At 37.4% G+C, this 25,746-nt stretch overlaps 1 protein-coding gene across 2 annotated transcripts in view; it reads left to right on the top strand.

Moving 5' to 3' along the window:
• TEX11 (testis expressed 11) overlaps positions 1 to 25,746 on the top strand; it is a 399,429-nt gene that overhangs the window by 258,966 nt on the left and 114,717 nt on the right. For both annotated transcript variants that reach the window (XM_055266828.1, XM_055266827.2), the window contains one exon: positions 21,850 to 21,952. In XM_055266828.1, coding sequence (XP_055122803.1) covers positions 21,850 to 21,952 — 103 coding nt within the window. The remainder of the gene's footprint in view (positions 1 to 21,849; positions 21,953 to 25,746) is intronic.

Genomic DNA, 25,746 nt, shown 5'->3' with positions numbered 1-25,746 from the left:
TCCAAGACTTTGTAACAGTTCTGTTTATCCCTAGATACTTGTTTTCTCATTATATTTTAGTTATTTCTATACCTGCCTTAGTCATCTATTGGACTGTCAGTCACCTCCTTGAGGACAGAGACCATATCTTATCTTTATTTGCCCTTGTACCCAGCATAGTGCCTAATGCATAGTAGATGGTCATTACATTAAAAATAGTTATAAAGACTCAATAAATACCTGTCAATCAACTTCCTCTGATATAGGAATTCCATTTCCTCATGCTATTTCTGTCCTTGCTACTATGCATAATTTGGAAATTAATAGTGATTAAGATCTGTGAGTGCTCTTTGATTATCAGAGCTGAATGAGATTATATTATTAAAAATGATCCCACTATAACTTTCTCCAGCTCAGCTCTTTTCTCTTTTGAGGGTGAGAACACATTTTATTTTTATTTAAAATGAAATATTGAATCATAGGTCAGAAGTTAATTTGGGCAGGCCAAAGGAGTTGAGAAATAGATTCCCCTGAACTTTTAGTAGATTAGGTTACAGATTCATTAGCTCACACACTTGGCAACATCTTTTTGAGATAACAATGCCAATTATAGATCATTTCTTTGGTTTGTTTTCTGAATTGTATAAATACAAATTTTTAAATTGCTATTATCAATTCAGATATCTTCAGTACTTTGCATGAGACAATATTAAACAATGTCGTTTCATAGATATCAACTCTGCCTTTGAGGTGTTTGTAGTGCCTTAAGCCCGGTATCCTGATTTTGCTATATTATTTTTGAGGATTTAAAAATGTTTGGTTTGTGCAAGTCATAGGCTTGAATGGATTAAGGATGAAGGAAATGAGCTTGGGTTCTAAATACAGAAGCAATTTATCACACCTTAATATAATGGGATTTTGCTGCAAACCATAATAAAACCTTAATGTTAGTTGACAGATGGATAATGACTTGTTTTGGTGATAGTCTGTGTAAGTTAATGGGAATGCACAATTGGGTACTCTTTAACTCAGTACAGAAGTCCCATCCTCAGCTTGCAACTGCAGTTTAGGTACATGAATGTCATTAGTACTACTATAGTTTGATAAAACTGAACCACACTCTCAAATCACAGAATGGCCGTAAGACTTACAACAGCCACAAAGATGAGACTATTCATAGAATATTTATGTGACCTAAAGTGAAGACAGTTATGTCTCATGTGCTGGTTATATATTGTTTCTCTTTACCATATAAAGTTCGAAAAATCATGCCCTTCTATTATAGGACCAAAAATGAGCTTGGGACCAGCAGACATAAACTAGTGATATTCACTAGATGGCACTGTGGCCTCTGTACTTCATCAGCTTGTGCTTGACTGATTCTGAGGGGTTTTTTTGTAATTCTTAGGTAGATGTACCTTTCCCACAAACGCATCTATATGGATGTAAAAAAAAAAAAAAAAAACACTAAAGAAACATAAGATGAAGGTCAGCTGTGACTCATTTGATACAGCTATACTGTAAAATACCCTGATTGAGATTCCAAGTCAACAAATATTGAATGCCTAATCTGTGCCAAGCACTATAGAATAAGTAGAAGACATGATCTATTTTGTAAGTGAACCTAAAATATTAATGCGGAAACAATATTTACAAATATAAAATAATTAGAAAATAATAAAAGACTGTTCAATCACACATCATTGTGTGGTATATACCATATGAACTTAGAATAGGAATACATAGATGAGGACATTTGTGAATATTGATTGAATGTACATATGATGTGAAGCTGAAAAGAGTAATTGATTTGTTAGAAGATAGAGTCAGATCTGAAGGGACCTTAATAGGTTGAAATGATGAGCCTATTCTAGCAAGACGAAGACAAACAGGAAACAACAAAACATCCTATAATTGGATCCCCAAAACCAATTGTACAAGAACAAAATAGATAAAATAGGGCTTTAACAGCAGCATATGTGAGTCACTTGGTACATTTTATTGACTATAAGCACTGCATAAGACAAAAATACTAAGAAAGTTTGCTCAAATTAGGTTGAATCAATAGAGATTTAATGTATAGAAGGAGAAAAAGTGGCAATCACCCTCTATTCTGCTCTGGTTAGAATATATCTGAAGTACAGATTCAATCAAACACAGACTGAAAATATTCAGAAAAAAACAATTTAGAAAATAGCAATACAACATAGAAAATAATGCAAATATAAAACAATACAGTGTAACTACTATTTACAGAACATTTATGTTGCATTAGGTGTAAGTAATCTAGAGATTATTTAAAGTATACAAGAGGATGTGTGTAGGTTATATGCACCTACTATAAGGAACTTGAGCATCTGCAGATTGTGATATCCGAGGGTGTCCTGGAACCAATCCTCTACAGATACAAGGGAACAACAGTATAGACAGCCCTTGACTTACAAGGGTTCGATTTAGGATTTATCAGTCTTATGATAGTATGAAAGCAATACTCATTCAATAAGCTCCTCAAGTTACCATGGGGTTATGTCTGGATAAATCCATCATAAGTTGAAAATGCACTTTCTACTTAGGATATTTTCAGTTTACCATGGGTTTATCAGGATGTAACCCCATCATTAGTTGAGGAGCATCTGTATTGTATTGGATTGAGGGGCACCACTTATGAAGGAGGATATTGACAAACCCAAGTGTGCCAAGAGGAAGGCACTGAGGATGGTGAGAGCACTAAAAACCATCTTATTTGAAGAATAAACGAAGTGTGGATGTTAAACTTGGGAAATGGAAGATTTACGAGAAACACAATAGCTTTCTTCCAATATTTGAATGGCTGTCAGGGAGTAAAGAAATTAAATTTATTTCATGAGTGAAATAAAGAGACCTACAAGGAGTGAGATTTTGGATTATCATAAGGAAACCCTTTCTTAATGATTTGACGTACCAAAACACTGAAATGGATTTTCTTAAAATAGAGTGAATTCTCTCATCTTGCATATATTTAAGTAAAGACTGAATGACTTGGTATAAATGTTATAGAGGAGATTCAAGCATCAGAAGAATTTTTTGACTAAGAGAACTTTGAGGTATCTTCTGCCTGCATTTTTCTAAAATATCAGTATAACCTGATAAAATGTATTATAGTCAAAAAGGATTTTGTGGGGGACTAGGCTCATTAATCACTGAATTTTAAAACTAAAGGAACCCTTACAAGTCATTACTAATTTATTTTTAAATGAATTTATAAAAATATAATTTACATACAAAAATGCATTCATTTTAGGTATAGTTTGATAATTTTGACAACTTTATACCCCAAATTTACCGACTACCATGGTCTAGATATAGAAGACTTCCATTATGCCTAGAGATTTCCTTGTGTTCCTTCCCAGTCAATCCTCACCTCCATTCCCAGCCCCAGGCAGTGACTGGTATGCTTTCTATCACTATAGGTTAGATTGATCTTTCCTAGAGTTTCATATAAATGGAATTACATGGTATGTACTTTACCTTTTTTTTAAATCTGGCTTTCACTCAATTTTAGAATTTTAGAATTTTAGAGAATCACTCTTGTTGTTGAATATATCAATAGTTTCTTTTTATTGCTGAATAGTAGTCAATTGTGCGGATATACCACAATTTGTTTATCCGTTCATCTGCTAATGGATATTTTGGTTGTTTTCAGTTTGAGGCTATTATGAATAAAGCTACTATGAATATTGAAGTACAGGTCTTTGTGTGGTTATTTGTTTTGGTTTCTCTTTGGAGAAACCAAAGTTTCTAGAAATGAAATTGCTGGGTCATATGATAAGTGTATTTTTAAGTTTATGAGAAACTGTCAAGCTGTTTTCCAAAGCAGCTGTACCATTATACATACATGCCAGCATACCAGCAATGAATGAGAATGCCAGTTCATCCACAGCCTTGTCAACATATGGCATTTCCAATCTTAAGTTTTAACTATTCTACTAGGTGTGTTATGGGTTTTAATTTAATGAAATCAAATTTATTATATTTTTCTTTTATGGTTTATGTCTTATTGTGTCTTATTTAAGAAATCTCTGCCTACATCAAAATGGCAAAAAAAATTCTCCTATGCTTCCTTTTAAAAATTTTATACTTTTACCTTTTGTGTTTAGGTCTGTGATCTATCTTGAATTAAGTAAGTGTGTGTGTGTGTGTGTGTGTGTGTGTGTGAAATAGATCGTTTCATTTTTTTTTCCATATAGACATCATGTTGTTCAAGCACCAGTACTGAAAGACTATCCTCTCTCCATTGAATTGCCTTAGCACTTTTGTCAAAAATCAATTGGTCATAAGTGTTTGAATCTGTTTCTGGACTGTATTATATTTCATTGGTTCTAGATATCTATTCTTATGCTAATACCGCATTCTCTTGATCATTGTAGTTTTATAGTAAGTAGAAACCTTAAGCTGTGTAAATCCTTAACTTTGTTCCTTTTTGGAATCATTTTGACTATTCTAGGTTATCTATATTTTCATTTAAATGTTAAAATTAGCTTGTCAACTTCTACAAAAATGCCTGCTGAAATTTTGATAGAGATTGCATTGAATTTATAGATCAATTTGGAGAGAGTTAACATCTTAACAGAATTAATAAGTATTCCAATCCATTAATACAGCATAGATCTCTACTTATTTAGGTCTTCTTTAATTTCTCTCATCAATATTTTGTAGTTTTCAAGCATAAAAATCTTGTATATATTTTGTTAACTTTATCCTAAAGAATTTATGTTGTTGATGATATTGCAAATGATCTTGGTCTATTAATTTCAATTTCTATTAAATTCAATTTCCAATTGTTCATTGCTAACATACAGAAATTCAATTGATTTTTTTCAATTGTGGTAAAATATATATAACATAAAATTTACCATTGAAAGTGATTTACAGTTAACCATTTTAGTATACAGTTCAGTGGCATTAAGTACAGACACATTGTTGTAAATTCTTTTCTTTAAGAATGTTGAATATCGGCCCCCACTCTCTTCTGGCTTGTAGAGTTTCTGCTGAGAGATCAGCTGTTAGTCTGATGGGCTTCCCTTTGTGGGTAACCCGACCTTTCTCTCTGGCTGCCCTTAACATTTTTTCCTTCATTTCAACTTTGGCGAATCTGACAATTATGTGTCTTGGAGTTGCTCTTCTCGAGGAGTATCTTTGTGGCGTTCTCTGTATTTCCTGAATCTGAATGTTGGCCTGCCTTGCTAGATTGGGGAAGTTCTGGATAATATCCTGCAGAGTGTTTTCCAACTTGGTTCCATTCTCCCCGACACTTTCAGGTACACCAATCAGACATAGATTTGGTCTTTTCACATAGTCCCATATTTCTTGGAGGCTTTGTTCATTTCTTTTTACTCTTTTTTCTCTAAACTTCTCTTCTCGCTTCATTTCGTTCATTTGATCTTCCATCACTGATGCCCTTTCTTCCAGTTGATCGAATCAGCTACTGAGGCTTGTGCATTCATCACGTAGTTCTCGTGGCATGGTTTTCAGCCCCATCAGGTCCTTTAAGGACTTCTCTGCATTGGTTATTCTAGTTAGCCATTTGTCTAATCTTTTTTCAAGGTTTTTAACTTCTTTGCCATGGATTTGAACATCCTCCTTTAGCTCAGGGTAGTTTGATTGTCTGAAGCCTTCTCTCAACTCGTCAAAGTCATTCTCTTTCCAGCTTTGTTCCATTGCTGATGAGGAGCTGCGTTCCTTTGGAGGAGGAGAGGCACTCTGATTTTTAGAATTTTCAGTTTTTCTGCTCTGTTTTTTCCCCATCTTTGTGGTTTTATCTACCTTTGGTCTTTGATAATGGTGACGTACAGATGAGGTTTTGCTGTGGATGTCCTTTCTCTTTGTTAGTTTTCCTTCTAACAGTCAGGACCCTCAGCTGCAGGTCTGCTGGAGTTTGCCAGAGGTCCACTCCAGACCCTGTTTGCCTGGGTATCAGCAGTGGAGGCTGCAGAACAGTGGATATTGGTGAACAGCAAATGTTGCTGCCTGATTGTTCCTCTGGAAGTTTTGTCTCAGAGGAGTACCCAGCCGTGTGAGGTGTCAGTCTGCCCCTACTGGGGGGTGCCTCCCAGTTAGGCTACTTGGGGGTCAGGGACCCACTTGAGGAGGCAGTCTGTCTATTCTCAGATCACCAGCTGCGTGCTGGGAGAACCACTACCCTCTTCAAAGCTGTCAGACAGGGACATTTAAGTCTGCAGAGGTTTCTGCTGCCTTTTGTTTGGCTATGCCCTGCCCCCAGAGGTGGAGTCTACAGAGGCAGGCAGGCCTCCTTGAGCTGCTGTGGGCTCCACCCAGTTCGAGCTTCCTGGCCGCTTTGTTTACCTACTCAAGCCTGGGCAATGGCGGGCACCCCTCCCCCAGCCTTGCTGCCACCTTGCAGTTTGATCTCAGACTGCTGTGCTAGCAATGAGCGAGGCTCCGTGGGCATAGGACCCTCCGAGCCAGGCATGAGATACAATCTCCTGGTGTGCCATTTGCTAAGACCCTTGGAAAAGCACAGTATTAGGGTGGGAGTGACCCGATTTTCCAGGTGCCATCTGTTACCCCTTTTCTTGGCTAGGAAAGGGAATTCCCTGACCCCTTGTGCTTCCTGGGTGAGGCAATGCCTTGCCCTGCTTCGGCTCATGCTCGGTGCCCTGCACCCACTGTCTGACAATCCCCAGTGAGATGAACCCAGTACCTCAGTTGGAAATGCAGAAATCATTCGTCTTCTCTGTTGCTCACACTGGGAGCTGTAGACTGGAGCTGATCCTATTTGGCCATCTTGGCTCCATCCCTAATTTTTGTATTTTTAATAGAGATGGGATTTCACCATGTTGGCCAGGCTGGTCTTGAACTCCTGACCTCAGATGATCCGCCCACCTTGGCCTCCCAAAATGTTGAGATTACAGGCATGAGCCACCACACCCAGTCTTTTATTGCTATTTTAGAGTATATAAAACAAAATTATAAAACAAAATTAACTGTAAAACAGCCTCAGACAGGTCCTTCAGGAAGTGTTCCAGAAGAAGGCATTATCATAGTAAGTGACAGTTCCATGCATGTTATTATCCCTGAGGACTTTCCAGTGGGACAAGATGTGGAGGTGGAAGACAGTGATACTGATGATCCTGAGCCTGTGTAGGTCTAGGCTAATGTGTTTTCTCATGTCTAAGTTTTTAACAAAAAGTTTGAAAAGTCAAAAAAGATTTTAAAATGTTAAAAATCAAAAATCTTGTAGAATAAGGATATAAAAAGGAAATTTTTGTACAACTGTACAATGTTTGTATTTTAAGCTCGGTGTTATTACAAAATACTCAAAAAGTTTTTTAAATATTGAAAAGTTTATAAAGTTAAAAAATTACAGTAAACTCCATTATTGAAGAAAGAAAAATATCCTTTTATAAACTGAGTGTAGCCTAAGTATACAGTGTTTATAAAGTCTACAGTAGTATACAGTAATATCCTAGGCCTTCGCATTCACCCACCACTCACTGACTTACCCAGAGCAACTTCCAGTCCTACAAGCTCCATTCATGTAAGTACCCTATACAGGTGTACCCTTTTTTATCTTTTATACCCTATATTTACTGTATTTTTTCTAGGTTTAGGTATGTTTAGATATACAAATACTTACCATTAAAATTGCCTACAGTATTCAGTACAGTCACATGCTGTAGAGATTTGTAGCCTAGGAGCAATGGTCTATACCATATAGTCGTGTATAGTAGGCTATACCATCTAAGTTTGTGTAAGTACACTATGGTGTTTACACAAAGATGAAATTGCCTAATGGCACATTTCTCGGAATGTACCCCTGTTGTTAAGTGACACATGACTGTACCACATTTTGTTTATCCTTTCATCTATTCATTGGACACTTGGGTTGCTTTGACATTTTGGCTATTATGAATAAATACTTCTATGAATATAGATATTACAAGTATCTTTTTGAGTTCCTGCTTTCAGTTTTTTTGAGTATTTACCTAATAATATAATCATTGGATCATATTGTAATTCTGTGTTTAACATTTTGAGCAATCATCATACTTTTTTCCACAATGGTTGTACCATTTTACATTCCCCCCAGTAATGCACAAGTGTTCCAATTTCTCCACATCCTGGTCAACACTTACTATTTTTAAGTTTTTTGATAAAAGCCATCCTAATGGGTTTGAAGTGTTCTCTTATTGTGTTTTTGATTTGCATTTCCCTAATGACCAGTGATGTTGAACATATTTTCATGTGCTTATTGGCCATTTGTGTATCTTCTTTGGAGAAACATCTATTGAAGTCCTTTGCCCATTTTTAATAGGGGTTTGTATTTTATAGTGGTTGAATTGTAGGAATTATTTATATATTTCAGATATTAACCCCTTACCAAAATATGATTAGCAAATATGTTTTCCCATTCTGTGGGTTGTCTTTTTCTTAGTGTCTTTTGAAGAACAGTAGATTTTTAAAAATTTTTGATGAGGCCCATTTGTCTGATTTTTCTTTTTTTTTTTTATTTATTTATTTTTTTTATTATACTTTAGGGTTTTAGGGTACATGTGCACAATGTGCAGGTTTGTTACATATGTATCCATGTGCCATGTTGATTTCCTGCACCCATTAATTCGTCATTTAGCATTAGGTGTATCTCCTAATGCTGTCCCTCCCCCCTCCCCCTACCCCACAACAGTCCCTGGAGCGTGATGTTCCCCTTCCTGTGTCCATGAGTTCTCATTGTTCAATTCCCACCTATGAGTGAGAACATGCGGTGTTTGGTTTTTTGTCCTTGCGATAGTTTACTGAGAATGATGGTTTCCAGTTTCATCCATGTCCCTACAAAGGACATGAACTCATCATTTTTTATGGCTGCATAGTATTCCATGGTGTATATGTGCCACATTTTCTTAATCCAGTCTATCGTTGTTGGACATTTGGGTTGGTTCCAACCCTTTGCTATTGTGAATAGTGCCGCAATAAACATACGTGTGCATGTGTCTTTATAGCAGCATGATTTATAGTCCTTTGGGTATATACCCAGTAATGGGATGGCTGGGTCAAATGGTATTTCTAGTTCTAGATCCCTGAGGAATCGCCACACTGACTTCCACAATGGTTGAACTAGTTTACAGTCCCACCAACAGTGTAAAAGTGTTCCTATTTCTCCACATCCTCTCCAGCACCTGTTGTTTCCTGATTTTTTAATGATGGCCATTCTAACTGGTGTGAGATGGTATCTCACTGTGGTTTTGATTTGCATTTCTCTGATGGCCAGTGATGAGGAGCATTTCTTCATGTGTTTTTTGGCTGCATAAATGTCTTCTTTTGAGAAGTGTCTGTTCATGTCCTCTGCCCACTTTTTGATGGGGTTGTTTGTTTTTTTCTTGTAAATTTGTTTGAGTTCATTGTAGATTGTGGATATTAGCCCTTTGTCAGATGAGTAGGTTGCAAAAATTTTCTCCCATTGTGTAGGTTGCCTGTTCACTCTGATGATAGTTTCTTTTGCTGTGCAGAAGCTCTTTAGTTTAATGAGATCCCATTTGTCGATTTTGGCTTTTGTTGCCATTGCTTTTGGTGTTTTAGACATGAAGTCCTTGCCCACGCCTATGTCCTCAATGGTATTGCCTAGGTTTTCTTGTAGGATTTTAATGGTTTTAGGTCTAACATATAAGTCTTTAATCCATCTTGAATTAATTTTTGTATAAGGTGTAAGGAAGGGATCCAGTTGCAGCTTTCTACATATGGCTAGCCAGTTTTCCCAGCACCATTTATTAAATAGGGAATCCTTTCCCCATTTCTTGTTTTTGTCAGGTTTGTCAAAGATCAGATAGTTGTAGCTATGCGGCATCATTTCTGAGGGCTCTGTTCTGTTCCATTGATCTATGTCTCTCTTGTGGTACCAGTACCATGCTGTTTTGGTTACTGTAGCCTTGTAGTATAGTTTAAAGTCAGGTAGCGTGATGCCTCCAGCTTTGTTCTTTTGGCTTAGGATTGACTTGGCGATGCGGGCTCTTTTTTGGTTCCATATGAACTTTAAAGTAGCTTTTTCCAATTCTGTGAAGAAAGTCATTGGTAGCTTGATGGGGATGGCATTGAATCTATAAATTACCTTGGGCAGTATGGCCATTTTCACGATATTGATTCTTCCAACCCATGAGCATGGAATGTTCTTCCATTTGTTTGTATCCTCTTTTATTTCATTGAGCAGTGGTTTGTAGTTCTCCTTGAAGAGGTCCTTCACATCCCTGGTAAGTTGGATTCCTAGGTATTTTATTCTCTTTGAAGCAATTGTGAATGGGAGTTCACTCATGATTTGGCTCTCTGTTTGTCTGTTATTGGTGTACAAGAATGCTTGTGATTTTTGTACATTAATTTTGTATCCTGAGACTTTGCTGAAGTTGCTAATCAGCTTAAGGAGATTTTGGGCTGAGACAATGGGGTTTTCTAGATATACAATCATGTCATCTGCAAACAGGGACAATTTGACTTCCTCTTTTCCTAATTGAATACCCTTTATTTCCTTCTCCTGCCTGATTGCTCTGGCCAGAACTTCCAGCACTATGTTGAATAGTAGCGCTGAGAGAGGGCATCCCTGTCTTGTGCCAGTTTTCAGAGGGAATGCTTCCAGTTTTTGCCCATTCAGTATGATATTGGCTGTGGGTTTGTTGTAGATAGCTCTTATTATTTTGAGATACGTCCCATCAATACCTAATTTATTGAGAGTTTTTAGCATGAAGGGTTGTTGAATTTTGTCAAAGGCCTTTTCTGCATCTATTGAGATAATCATGTGGTTTTTGTCTTTGGTTCTGTTTATATGCTGGATTACATTTATTGATTTGTGTATGTTGAACCAGCCTTGCATCCCAGGGATGAAGCCCACTTGATCACGGTGGATAAGCTTTTTGATGTGCTGCTGGATTCGGTTTGCCAGTATTTTATTGAGGATTTTTGCATCAATGTTCATCAAGGATATTGGTCTGAAATTCTCTTTTTTGGTTATGTCTCTGCCAGGTTTTGGTATCAGGACGATGCTGGCTTCGTAAAATGTGTTAGGGAGGATTCCCTGTTTTTATATCGATTGGAATAGTTTCAGAAGGAATGGTACCAGTTCCTCCTTGTACCTCTGGTAGAATTCAGCTGTGAATCCATCAGGTCCTGGACTCTTTTTGGTTGGTAAGCTATTGATTATTGCCACAATTTCAGAACCTGTTATTGGTCTATTCAGAGATTCAACTTCTTCCTGGTTTAGTCTGAGGAGGGTGTATTTGTCGAGGAATTTATCCATTTCTTCCAGATTTTCTAGTTTATTTGCATAGAGGTGTTTGTAGTATTCTCTGATGGTAGATTGTATTTCTGTGGGATCGGTGGTGATATCCCCTTTTTCGTTTTTTATTGCATCTATTTGATTCTTCTCTCTTTTCTTCTTTATTAGTCTTGCTAGCGGTCCATCAATTTTGTTGATCTTTTCAAAAAACCAGCTCCTGGATTCATTAATTTTTTGAAGGGTTTTTTGCGTCTCTATTTCCTTCAGTTCTGCTCTGATTTTAGTTATTTCTAGCCTTCTGCTAGCTTTTGAATGTGTTTGCTCTTGCTTTTCTAGTTCTTTTAATTGTGATGTTAGGGTGTCAATTTTGGATCTTTCCTGCTTTCTCTTGTGGGCATTTAGTGCTATAAATTTCCCTCTACACACTGCTTTGAACGTGTCCCAGAGATTCTGGTATGTTGTGTCTTTGTTCTCGTTGGTTTCAAAGAACATCTTTATTTCTGCCTTCATTTCATTATGTACCCAGTAGTCATTCAGGAGCAGGTTGTTCAGTTTCCATGTAGTTGAGCGGTTTTGACTGAGTTTCTTAATCCTGAGTTCTAGTTTGATTGCACTGTGGTCTGAGAGACAGTTTGTTATAATCTCTGTTCTTTTACATTTGTTGAGAAGAGCTTTACTTCCAACTATGTGGTCAATTTTGGAATAGGTGTGGTGTGGTGCTGAAAAAAATGTATATTCTGTTGATTTGCGGTGGAGAGTTCTGTAGATGTCTATTAGGTCCACTTTATGTAGAGCTGAGTTCAATTCCTGGATATCCTTGTTAACTTTCTGTCTCGTTGATCTGTCTAATGCTGACAGTGGGGTGTTAAAATCTCCCATTATTATTGTGTGGGAGTTTAAGTCCCTTTGTAGGTCACTGAGGACTTGCTTTATGAATCTGGGTGCTCCTGTGTTGGGTGCATATATATTTAGGATAGTTAGCTCTTCTTGTTGAATTGATCCCTTTACCATTATGTAATGGCCTTCTTTGTCTCTTTTGATCTTTGTTGGTTTAAAGTCTATTTTATCAGAGACTAGGATTGCAACCCCTGCCTTTTTTTGTTTTCCAGTTGCTTGATAGATCTTCCTCCATCCCTTTATTTTGAGTCTATGTGTGTCTCTGCACGTGAGATGGGTTTCCTGAATACAGCACACTGATGGGTCCTGACTCCTTATCCAGTTTGCCAGTCTGTGTCTTTTAATTGGAGCATTTAGCCCATTTACATTTAACGTGAATATTGTTATGTGTGAATCTGATCCTGTCATTATGATGTTAGTTGGTTATTTTGCTCGTTAGTTGCTATAGTTTCTTCCTAGCCTCGATGGTCTTTACAATTTGGCATGTTTTTGCAGGGGCTGGTACCGGTTGTTCCTTTCCATGTTTAGTGCTTCCTTCAGGAGCTCTTTTAGGGCAGGCCTGGTGGTGACAAAATCACTCAGCATTTGCTTGTCTATAAAGTATTTTATTTCTCCTTCACTTATGAAGCTTAGTTTGGCAGGATAGGAAATTCTGGGTTGAAAATTCTTTTCTTTAAGAATGTTGAATATCGGCCCCCACTCTCTTCTGGCTTGTAGAGTTTCTGCTGAGAGATCAGCTGTTAGTCTGATGGGCTTCCCTTTGTGGGTAACCCGACCTTTCTCTCTGGCTGCCCTTAACATTTTTTCCTTCATTTCAACTTTGGTGAATCTGACAATTATGTGTCTTGTAGTTGCCCTTCTCGAGGAGTATCTTTGTGGCGTTCTCTGTATTTCCTGAATCTGAATGCTGGCCTGCCTTGCTAGATTGGGTAAGTTCTCCTGGATAATATCTTGCAGAGTGTTTTCCAACTTGGTTCCATTCTCCCCATCATTTTCAGGTACACCAATCAGACGTAGGTTTGGTCTTTTCACATAGTCCCAAATTTCTTGGAGGCTTTGTTCATTTCTTTTTATTCTTTTTTCTCTAAACTTCCCTTCTCTCTTCATTTCATTCATTTCATCTTCTATCAGCGATACCCTTTCTTCCAGTTGATCGCATCTGCTACTGAGGCTTCTGCAATTCTTCGCGTAGTTCTCGAAACTTGGCTTTCAGCTCCATCATCTCCTTTAAGCCCTTCTCTCCATTGGTTATTCTAGTTATCCATTCTTCTAATTTTTTTTCAAAGTTTTTAACTTCTTTGCTATTGTTTTGAATTTCCTCTCGTAGCTCAGAGTAGTTTGATCGTCTGAAGCCTTCTTCTCTCAACTCATCAAAGTCATCCTCCATCCAGCTTTGTTCCGTTGCTGGTGAGGAACTGCGTTCCTTTGGAGGAGGAGAGGTGCTCTGTTTTTTAGAGTTTCCAGTTTTTTTGGTCTGTTTTTTCCCCATCTTTGTGGTTTTGTCTACTTTTTGTCTTCGATGATGGTGATGTACAGATGGGTTTTTGGTGTGGATGTCCTTTCTGTTTGTTAATTTTCCTTCTACCAGACAAGACCCTCAGCTGCAGGTCTGTTGGAGTTTACTAGAGGTCCACTCCAGACCCTGTTTGGCTGGGTGTCAGCACCGGTGGCTGCAGAACAGCGGATTTTCGTGAGACCACAAATTCAGCTGTCTGATAGTTCCTCTGAAAGTTTTGTCTCAGAGGAGTACCCGGTTGAATGAGGTGTCAGTCTGTCCCACTGGGGGGGTGCCTCCCAGTTAGGCTGCTCAGGGGTGAGGGACCCACTTTAGGAGGCAGTCTGTCCGTTCTCAGATCTCCAGCTGCGTGCTGGGAGAACCACTACTCTCTTCAAAGCTGTCAGTCAGACAGGGACATTTAAGGCTGTGGAGGTTCTCGCTGAGTTTTTGGTTGTCTGTGCCCTGCCCCCAGAGGTGGAGCCTACAGAGGCAGGCAGGCCTCCTTGAGCTGTGGTGGGCTCCACCCAGTTCGAGCTTCCTGGCTGCTTTGTTTACCTAAGCAAGCCTGGGCAATGGCGGGCGCCCCTCCCCCAGCCTCGTTGCCGCCTTGCAGCGTGATCTCAGACTGCTGTGCTAGCAATCAGCAAGACTCTGTGGGCATAGGACCCTCCGAGCCAGGTGCGGGACACAATCTCCTAGTGTGCCGTTTTCCAGGCCCGTTGGAAAAGCGCAGTATTAGGACGGGACTGACCCGATATTCCAGGTGCCGTCTATTTTCCCTTTCTTTGACTAGGAAAGGGAACTCCCTGACCCCTTGCGCTTCCCGAGTGAGGCAATGCCTCGCCCTGCTTCGGCTCGCGCACAGTGCGCTTCACCGACTGTCCTGAACCCACTGTTAGGCACTCCCTAGTGAGATGAAACCGGTACCTCAAGCAGAAATGTAGAAATCACCCGTCTTCTGTGTCGCTGGGGCTGGGAGCTGGAGACCGGAGCTATTCCTATTCGGCCATCTTGGCTCCACCCCTGATTTTTCTTTTGTTGACTGTGCTTTGGGTGTCATATCCAAGAAGTCATTTCCAAATCCAATGTCATGAAGATTTTCGCGTGTGTTTTCTTCTAAGACTTGTATAGTTTTAGCTCTTATGTTTACACCTTTAATCCATGTTGAGTTAATTTTTATGTGTGATATAAGTTAAAGATCCAGCTTCTTTCTTTTGCATGTGGATATCCTGGTTTCCCAGCACCATTTGTTGAAAAGACTGTCCTTTTCCCATCGAATAGTTTGGGAACCCTTGTCAAAAACCATTTCACCATATATGTGAGGGTTTATTTCTGGGCTCTCTATTATATTCCATTGGTCTATATGTCAGTCCTTATCTCAGTACTATACTGTTTTGATTACTATATCTTCATAGCTAAGTCTTGAAATCAGGATGCCTTGAAACTTCATATGAATTTTAGGATGGGTTTTTGTATTTATGAAAAAAAAATGCCCTTGGAATTGTCGTGGGGATTACATTGAACCTGTACATTGAACCTGTACATTGAACACTTTGGGTATCTTCATTTTTCAGTGTTTATCTTTTACTGTGGTAAAATATACATTATCTTCATTCCTTCTTCAAATTTCTTCTTCTTTTTGACTTTTAGTCTCTTTTGGCATTATTGGCTGTATTTATTTACTTTTGACTTTCTTCTTGTTAGTCTTCATTTCTGAAATGACTTCTTTTACTTCTAATATTTTCCTTAGCTCTACCACCTCATTTCTGAGTTTTTCTAATTATTACTATGGGTTTTTTTGTTTGTTTGTTTATTTGTTTATTTTGAGACTGAGTCTCACTCTGTCGCCCAGGCTGGAGAGCAGTGGTGCTATCTCGGTTCACTGCAACCTCTGCCTCCCAGGTTCAAGCAATTCTCCTCCCTTAGCCTCCCGAGTAGCTGGGATTACAGGCACCCACCATCATGCCCGGCTAATTTTTGTATTTTTGTAGAGACGAGGTTTCACCATGTTGGCCAGGCTGGCCAGGCGGAACTCCTGACCTCAGGTGATCCGCCCTCCTCAGCCTCCCAAAGTGCTGGGATTGCAGATGTGAGTCACGGCGCCCCGCCTCTAATTCTTATCTATGTTGATCTTTCATACCTTGTATCATTTTTAAATGTGTTTAGCTCATTTTGAAATAGTCGGTTATGATTTTGACCTGTTTTTTGAGCACATTTTTCTGACATGCTTTCATTTTCTGTGGGGATACTTCGCTGCTGCTGATGCTGCTGCTCCTTTTTTTTTTATTTTTTTTTTACAACTTTTTAGGGTATTTGCCTTAAAGCTTTACTGTTTCTCATTTTGATGTGAAATTTGTTTTCCTTAACTTATAAAAAGGTAGACATTTAGAAAGTATTACTACTTCGCAGAGCTCCCTTTTTTGTTTTTGGTTTGGTTTGGTTTGTTAGTGTTTAAAAATAAGGCAGCTTTTATTCTGAGATTTCCTGGCTCTGCTTCTCTCTGTCTTTTGGTGTACACCCACACTGTCCAATATGATAGCAATGAGGCATGTGTGGCTATGTACATTTAAGTTTAAATTAATTAAAATTAAATAAAGTTATAAAAATTTATTTCTTCAGTTGCAGTAGCCACATTTCAAGTGCTAAATAGCCATGTGTGGCTAATGACTACTCTATTGAATAGCACAAATATAGAACATTTCCACCATCACAGAACTCTATTGGACAACACTGATCTATATTTTTTCTTTCATCTTTGTTGTCACTGTCCTGTTCAGTTTTTTATTGTACTCTCAGCAGTTTCTCCTTAGTGTGGAGCCTCTCAGAGGGGAGCTGTAGTGGGTAAGCTTTAAGGGTTCATAGGGCCTAGACTGCTATCGCTTCTTTAGTACGTCTTTGATATGAGGTCCTTGCACTCACTCAATAATGGAGAAAGCAAATTATCTCCCAATTTCAACTGCTTTTCTCCAGTTTCCCCATCATGCTATTCAGTTGATTTCTACAAGCCAGTTTTGGGGTCCTCCTTTTCTATATAGTCCATTAGACGCTTCCCTGTTACTTCCTTTTTTTTCTTCATCCTGTACAGATGCTGACATAATGCAGGTCTTGTAGCTGTTGTTGCTTTTTCTCCACCCACTTGGGTTTCTTAATGCCTGGGGATACTTTGTCACTCAGTTTTGTTATAAACGCTGTCTGTGGTTTTTGGGTTTTGCCATCTGCATGCTCAGTTGTTTTTCATGAGAATTCAGAGACATGTTACCTCTACCACATATTTCCAGAATCATTTTATACAGTTTTTTTTTCTTCCTACCTACATACCGACAGGGTCTCACTTTGTCACCTAGGCTGGAGTGCATTGGTGTGAACACAGCTCACAGCATCCTCAACTTCCTGGGCTCAAGTAATCCTCCTATCTTAACCTCCTGAGTAGCTAGGACCACAGGCATGCACCACCATGCCTGGCTAATTTAAAAAATTTTTTTTGTTGAGACGGGGGTCTTACTATGTTGCCCAAGCTGGTCTCAAACTCCTGGACTCAGATGATCCCCTCACCTCAGCCTCCCAAAGTGCTGGGATCACAGGCATGACCCGCCATGCCCAGCCTCATATGGCATATACATATATATATATATATATATATACATATATATATATATACACACAGCTACCTTTGCTAAAGTCTCTTAATAATTGTAATAATTTGCTTATAAATTCTTCTGGATTGTCTACATATTCAATTATACAAATTGACAATTGTGTTTCTTCTTTTTCAATATGCTTTATATATTTCTTGTCTTATTTTGTCTAATAATTCAACTACTATGTTGAATTAAAGTGGTGTTTTGGATTTAAAAGGGAAAGCTACCATAAATTGCCATTAAGTATGATGTTTGCTTTAGGGATTTTGTGTTGTTGTTGTATAGATACAGTATTAGTTTCCTAGGGATGCTATAACAAAGCACTACAAACTGGGTGGCTTAAAACAACAGAAATGTATACACTTATAGTTCTGGAGGCTGGAAGTCCAAAATCAAGGTGTCGATAAAGCTATGCTCTCTCTGAAGACTTTAGCAGAGGATTCTTCCTAGACTAGATTTGCTTAATGGTTAGGTAAATGGTCACTTTTGTAAATATTCTGTGTGTGCTTGAAAGAAATGTGTTTTCTGCAGTTTTTAGGCACTGTGTATGTACATATATGTACAGATGTTCCTTGACTTACGATGGGGTTATATCCCAATAAATTTATCATAAGTTGAAAATATCATAAGGTGAAAATGCAGTTAATGCTGGCAAAATGGCAGGCATCTACAACTTATGGTGGTTAGACTTAATGATATTTTGATTTTATAATGATGTAAAGGCAATATACAGTTAGTAGAAACCATAACCCCATCATAAGTTGTAAGGAGCTCCCAGACTTAGATGTGGTTACATCCTGATAAACCCGTGGTAAAGTCAAAAAATCATAAGACAGAGACCACCTGTATACACACATGTATAAATTAAGATTAAGTTTGTTCATTTTGTTTGAATCTTCTGTATCAAAACTCATATTTTGTGTACTTACTCTATTGCTTACTGAGATGAGGCCCTGGAATTTCCAATTTCCCTTTATGGTTTGAATTGGTCTATTTCTTTATTTAATTTTATCATTTTTGCTTTATATATTTTAGGCCATACTACTTATACATACAAAATTAGTACTGTAATATATTTGTTTGTTGAAGTTTTATTGTTATGCAGTGATCTTCTTTATATCTAGTATTATTTTCTGCCTTAAAGTCATTTTTGTCTGATATTAATATATCCACACTTTGGTTAATATTTTCCAGATAGATCTTCTCTAATCCCTTTACTTTGAACTTTTAATACATTTATATTTTAGGTGTGCCACTTCTAAAGAACATGTAGTTACATATTTTTAATCCAGTCTGACCATTTTTGCTTTTTAACTAGGGCATTTCGTGTTTATACATTTAATACAATATTGGTATATCTGAGTTTAAATCTATAACTTACTTTATGCTTTCTATTTGTCATTTCTTTTTTTTTTTTTTTTGTTGAGACAGAGTCTCACTCTATGCCCAGGCTGGAGTGCAGTGGTACAATCTCTGCTCACTGCAACCTCTGCCTCCCATGTTCAAGTGATTCCCATGCCTCAGCCCCCCAAGTAGCTGGGATCACAGATGTGTGCCACCACACTCAGCTAATTTTTATATTTTTAGTAGAGATGGGGTTTCACCATGTTGGCCAGGCTGGTCTCAAACTCCTGATCTCAGGGGATCCGTCTGCCTGAGCCTCCCAAAGTGTTGGGATTACAGGCGTGAGCCACCGTGCCCGGGTTCTATTTGTCATTTCTATCCTGTTTCTTTTTCTCTTCTCACTTGCCTTCTTTGGGATCAATGTTTCTAAATAATAGACTTTACCTGTTACAGCAGTTTTAGGTTTACAGAAAAATTGAGTAGGAAATATAGAGTGTTTTCATATACCCCCTCACCATTCTTCACATACCCAGTTTCCCCTGTCATTAACATCTCGCATTAGTGTGCTATATATGTTACAATTGATAAGCCAATATTGATATGTTATTTTTAACTAAAGTCTGTAGTTTATATTAGGGTTTAGTCTTTGTGTTGTACATCATATGTGGTTTGATGAATGTATAAAAACGTGTCTACCATTATAATACCATACAGAATAGTTCAACCCCCTGTGGTTCACCTATTCATCCCTTCCTCCCTCTCACTGAACTAGTGTCAACCACTGATCTTTTTACTGTCTGCATAGTTTTGCCTTTTCCAGAATGTCACATAATTGGAATCGTGCAGTATGTAGCCTTTTCAAATAGGTTTCTTTCACTTAGCAGTATGCATTTAAGATTCCTTCATGTCCTTTTATGGGTTGGTAGTTCATTTTTTTTAGTGCTGAATAATATTCCACTATCTGGATATATTAGTTTATACACTCACCTATGGAAGAACATCTTGGTTGCTTCCAAATTTTGGCAGTTATGAATAAAGCTACTATAAATATCTTTATGTAGATTTTTGTGTAGACATAAAGTTTTGACACATTTGAATAAATACCAAAGGTGCAACTGCTGGATTGTATGGCAAGAGTATGTTTAGTTTTGTAGGAAACTGCCAAACTGTCTTCCAAGTTGGCTATACCATTTTTCATTCCCACCAGTGATGAATGAGAGTTCCTGTTGCACCACATCCTTGCCAGCATTATATGTTGTTAAAGTGTTTTGAATTTTAGTTATTCTAATAGATGTGTAGTGGTATCTCATTGCTGTTTCAATTTGCAAAACCCTAATGACATAAGATGTTAAGCAGCTTTTCATATACTTATTTGCCATCTGTCTATTTTATTTAGTGAAGTGTTTCTTCAGGTCTTTTGCGCATTTTATACTTGGGTTGTTTATTTTCTTATTGTTGAGTTTGAAGAATTCTTCATACATGTTGAATACCAGTCCTTCATTAGATATGTGTTTTGCAAATATTTTTCCCAATATGTGGCTTTTATCATTATTCTCTTAATGATGTCTTTCACAGAGCAGTTTTTAATTTTAATGAAGTTTAACTTACCAGTTTTTTCTTTCATAGGTATAGTTTTGGTGTTGTGCTAAAAAGTCATTGCCAAAGTTCATCTAAAATTTCTCCTATGTTATCTTCTAAAAGTTATATGGTTTGGGGTTTTATATTTAGGTTATAATCCATTTTCAGTTAATTTTTGTGAGAGGTTTATGGTCTGTGTCTAGCTCTACTTTTTTACATGTGGATGTCTAGTTGTTCCAGCATCATTTGTTAAAAATACTATTTTCATTTTTTTTTCATTCCAGTTTTCGCCTCCTACTAGTGTGAAAATTATTTACTGCTTCTGATCTTTTAGTGGCTATCCTGGAAAGTATACAATCCTTTTTTAACTGTCTTCCATGTTTGTAATCGCTCTGTGCTGCACTTTGGCTATTTTATTCTTTCAGCCCACTAATTTTCTCTTCACCTGTTTCTAATCTGCTATTAAACCTGTTTATTATGTTTTAATTTGGGTAATTGGGTTTTTCATTTCAAAAAGCTTCTTTGTTTCAGATCCCCAAGGTCACATTTTATGGTCTCTGTTTCCTACTAACTTCACTGATATGCAAAGTATTTAATAACTGGTGTGGCAAGGTAATAATGAGATAGAATGGATACCATCTAGAAATAACCACTATAACTGTATTAATTTGTACCACTGTATCAACCCACATACATATATTTTGAACATACATTGTATTTCTTTAGACTTTTAAAACATAGGTGTTTTATAACCAGTTTTTCATAATTCTAGTATCTGCATCTTGAGGGTCTGCTTCTGCTATCTCTTGTTTCTGCTGTTTATGGTACCTTGTTTCCGAGTGTGCTTTGTTATTTTTGTAATGTGAACAATTCATGGTTCTTGAAAAATTTACTTATGGAAATATTTCAAAGGCTGAGATAAGGTGCTTTCCCCCAGAGAAAATTTACATTTGCTTCTGTAGATGCTTGGGAGCTATCTAAACTAAATTCTCAGCTTTAGGTCTTTTAGCTTCCTGTGTAATGTAGTTTGGGTCAGTGAATACATGCGTCTCCTGGTATTACACCTCATGGATTGTTTCCCTTCACCCCATTGTGCTGCCTTCTATTCAGCACTAAGGTAACTTTATTTGCAGTTTTCCAGGGATGTGGGTAGGAGTGGGTTTACTTTTAGCTTGTCCCTAGTCTAGGAGTGTGATCCCTTGGAACTTGATGTCTGTTCCCCTGACCTAGTGATGTCCCTCAAAACTGAAGTTAACATTTGCTTGCATTTGCAAATGCTTACCAGATAAAAGCGACTTTACTTTTCTGTTTACCTCTCTGAGACCTCAGCTTTCCTTAGATTTTGCCTTGGTAATTCTTTTACTATCTTGTCAGTTGCTCTTTTGTTCTTTCTGGAAAAAAATTAATATATCATCCAACATTTTTGGTTGTTTTCAGCAGGAGGGTTGGTCTGACATATCTAACTTACTCTATTTCCAGAAGTATAATTCACTGTTACGTTAGCATTCTAGAAGAGCACTTCTGCAAATATTTTTCTTAGATTCATATATTTTCATTGTGAGTATCCCTCAGCCATTTTGACTACCTTAATGATATTAGTAAAATATGGTAAGTCCTTCCTTGTAGATTTTATTAAAAGGAACCAATGTTTTTCTTTCCAGGCCAAAGAGGCAGTGGCGGAAGCTGAACGACATGACCCTAGAAATGTTTTCACTCAATTTTATATATTCAAGATTGCAGTCATAGAGGGCAACTCTGAAAGAGGTATAAATTTTATTTGTCACTTATATTTGACTATTAACACAAAGAATAAATAATCCTCTTCAACCACAATGGGAAAAAAACATTGTTTTTAAGACAGTAGAATTGAATATATGTTCTGTCTTTCCTATGTAAAGATGATACAACAATGCAAAAAGAAACCGTGGAAGTTTATATAAAAGTAAAAGAACAGTGGTTACCTATTGAGGGAATAGGAACTGGGCAAATGCGGGACAAGAATTAGGAGAAAGTCTTATCACTATGTACTTTTTTATACTTTTATTTAAACCAACCTATTCAAAAATTAAATTTAAAAAGCTGTGTGTGGGTGAGATTATACTAAAAACCCATATCAGTTAAGAATTGTCTTCAAAAAATGAAAGTTGGGGTACCTTTTGATTATTTTCACTTATTTGGGAGGTGATTGGTGAGAGATTTGGCCTTGAAATGGAGTTTCTTTCCACAGAGTGGACAGTCTTGGAATTTCACACATGACCCTCATCCCATTAATGTTGAGGCCTTTCCATTAAGTTAAGCATAGTTTCCTAGCTGGTGTGTCTGCATAGGCACATATATGTTAAATTTGTTATAGCTATGCCTTTGCTCAGATATTAATGCCTTCAGCCCTCAGGTAGCGAATTAATCCTGAAGGAGTCTGAGCTCCAGACTGGTTGCCATTTGTTTGGCAGAAGTTAAGAAACTTAAATTAATGGATCCAAACAAAATGTATACGAATCCAATTAAGCAACTGTTTATGGACACCTACTAGGTACAGGGGACTCTATTATTCACTCCATAAGAAAAAAGATCATTTATTTTACATTAAAAAAGAAATGTTCCAGAATAGTAAAGTATACCTGTATAATAATTAAGGAATAGTAAATTAGAGGTTAATACTGCTGTCATGTTCATCATCAAAGTTTTCATTAGAGACTTTTAGGCATTTGTTTTACTTGAAATACTGTGTTTAAGGGTAAAATAACTTGAAGCTTTTTTGCCAGTAAAAATGGCAAAAATATTAGTAAATTTCACTTAAATCTTTTGTTTTAACATTATTTTTTAAAAATTATTTTACTTTTTAGATACAACATCAGATCAACCCTTTTATTTCTTCTCCAGTTGTCTGTGACCATTTTTTAAAAGTCATGTATACTGAAGATACGTATAATAAATTTACTCTTGCTAGTGTATGGTCCTATGAGGTTTATATATGTTAAAAATTCTGAGTTTTGACAAGTGCATACAGTCATATAACTACCACCACAATGTAGAAAAAAAATACCTCAGGGCCCTTTACTGTTACTGCTTCTCACCACTTTCAGCCCTGGAAATCAGCGTTCTCTTCTATCTCTATAGTTTTGTCTTTTCCAGAATGTCATATAAATGAAATCATATAGTATGAATCTTTTTGAGCTTCTTTCACTTAATGCATTTGAAACTCACCCATATTGTGTTTATCCACAGTTTGTTCTTTTTTATTGCTATGTGGCATTCCACAGCATGGAAATACCACAGTATGGAAAAATTCATTCACCAGTTGAAGGATATTTGAATGGTTTTCAGGGTTTTTTTTCACCTCTGAGACAAGTTCAAAGTTTTCAGTTTTGACAATTGTGAATAAACGTGCTGTAAAACATCTCTTTACATATTTTCTGTGATAATAATATTGTTTTTTTGAGGTGGGGTCTCGCTCTGTCACCCAGGCTGGAGTGCAGTGGCATGATCTAAGCTCACTGCAATCTCCACCTCCCAGGTTCAAGTGATTCTCCTGCCTCAGCCTCCTGAGTAGCTGGGACTGCAGGTGTGCACCACCACGCCCAGTTAATTTGATGATAATATTTTACTTCTGTAGGGTAAATATCTAGGAGTGGGATTGTGGACTTATATGGTAAATACATGTTTAACTTTATTAGAAACTGCAAAATTGTTTTCTAAAGCGACTATACAATTTCACCTGTGAACCAGCTGTGTTTAAGAGTTCTAGCTGATCTACATCCTCATCAGCACTTGAAATTGTCCACTTAAAAAAATTTAGCCATTCTGGGAGATTATTAAAAAGTCAAGAAACAACAGATGCTGGTGAGGCTGTAGAGAAATAGGAATGCTTTTACACTGTTGGTGGGAATGTAAATTAGTTCAATCATACTGGAAGACAGCGTGGTGATTCTTCAAGGATCTAGAACCGGAAATACTATTTGACCCAGCAATCCCATTACTGGGTATATACTCAAAGGAATATAAATCATTCTATTATAAAGATATATGCACACATATGTTCATTGCAGCACTATTCACAATAGCAAAGACATGGAACCAACCCAAATGCCCATCAATGATTGACTGGATAAAGAAAATGTGGTACATATACACCATGGAATACTATGCAGCCATAAAAAGGAATAAGATCATGTCTTTTGCAGGGACATGGATGAAGCTGGAAGCCATCAACCTCAGCAAACTAATGCAGGAACCAAAAACCAAACGCCACATGTTCTCACTCGTAAGTGGGTGATGAACAATGAGAACACGTGGACACAGGAAGGGGAACAACACACACTGGGGCCTGTTGGGGGCGGGGAGGGGAGGGACAACATCAGGACAAATAGCTAATGCATGTGAGGCTTAAAACCTAGGCGATGGGTTGATAGGTGCATCAAACCACCATGACACACGTATGCCTATGTAATAAAACTGCACTTTCTGCACATGTGTTCTAGAACTTAAAGTTAAAACAATAAAAAAGAACAAAAACTTAGCTATTCTGATAGTGGGTAGTAGTGTTTTACTGTGGCATTAGCATTTCCCTAATGTTTAATATTTTATATCCATGTATCTTTTTTGGTTGAGTGTTTGTACAAATCTTTTTCCCAGTTTAAGATAGGGTACTTTGTTTTATTATTACTGATTTTTGACAGTTCTTTATATATTCTGGATACAAGTTGTCTTTTTTAAAAACTTATTTTTTAATTGGCAAATAAAAATTATGTATATATTGATTATGAACAACATGGTGGGTTTACTTTATTTATTTATTTATTTATTTATTTATTATTATACTTTCAGTTTTGGCGTACATGTGCACAACATGCAGGTTTGTTACATATGTATACATGTGCCATGTTGATGTGCTGCACCCATTAACTCGTCATTTACATTAGGTGTATCTCCTAATGCTATCCCTCCCCAGTCCCCCACCCCACAACAGGCCCTGGGATGTGATGTTCCCCTTCCTGTGTCCAGGTGTTCTCATTGTTCAATTCCCACCTATGAGTGAGAACATGCGGTGTTTGGTTTTTTGTCCTTACGATAGTTTGATGAGAATGATGGTTTCCAGCTTCATCCATGTCCCTACAAAGGACATGAGCTCATTATTTTTTATGGCTGCATAGTATTCCATGGTGTATATGTGCCACATTTTCTTAATCCAGTCTATCATTGATGGACATTTGGGTTGGTTCCAAGTCTTTGCTATTGTGAATAGTGCCGCAATAAGCATACGTGTGCATGTGTCTTTATAGCAGCATGATTTGTACTTCTTTGAGTATATACCCAGTAATGGGATGGCTGGGTCAAATGGTATTTCTAGTTCTAGATCCCTGAGTAATCGCCACACTGACTTCCCCAATGGTTGAACTAGTTTACAGTCCCACCAACAGTGTAAAAGTGTTCCTATTTCTCCACATCCTCTCCAGCAACAACATGGTGTTTTAAAGATATGTATACATTGTGGAATGGCTAAATCAAGCTAATTAACATATACATTACCTCTCATCCTTTTTTTTTTCTTTTCTTTTTTT

This window comes from Symphalangus syndactylus, chromosome X (assembly GCF_028878055.3).
Source record: "Symphalangus syndactylus isolate Jambi chromosome X, NHGRI_mSymSyn1-v2.1_pri, whole genome shotgun sequence".
Taxonomy (NCBI): Eukaryota; Metazoa; Chordata; class Mammalia; order Primates; family Hylobatidae; genus Symphalangus; species Symphalangus syndactylus.
Note: the sequence above shows the minus strand (reverse complement) of the source record. Positions and strands in the feature narration are given on the sequence as shown.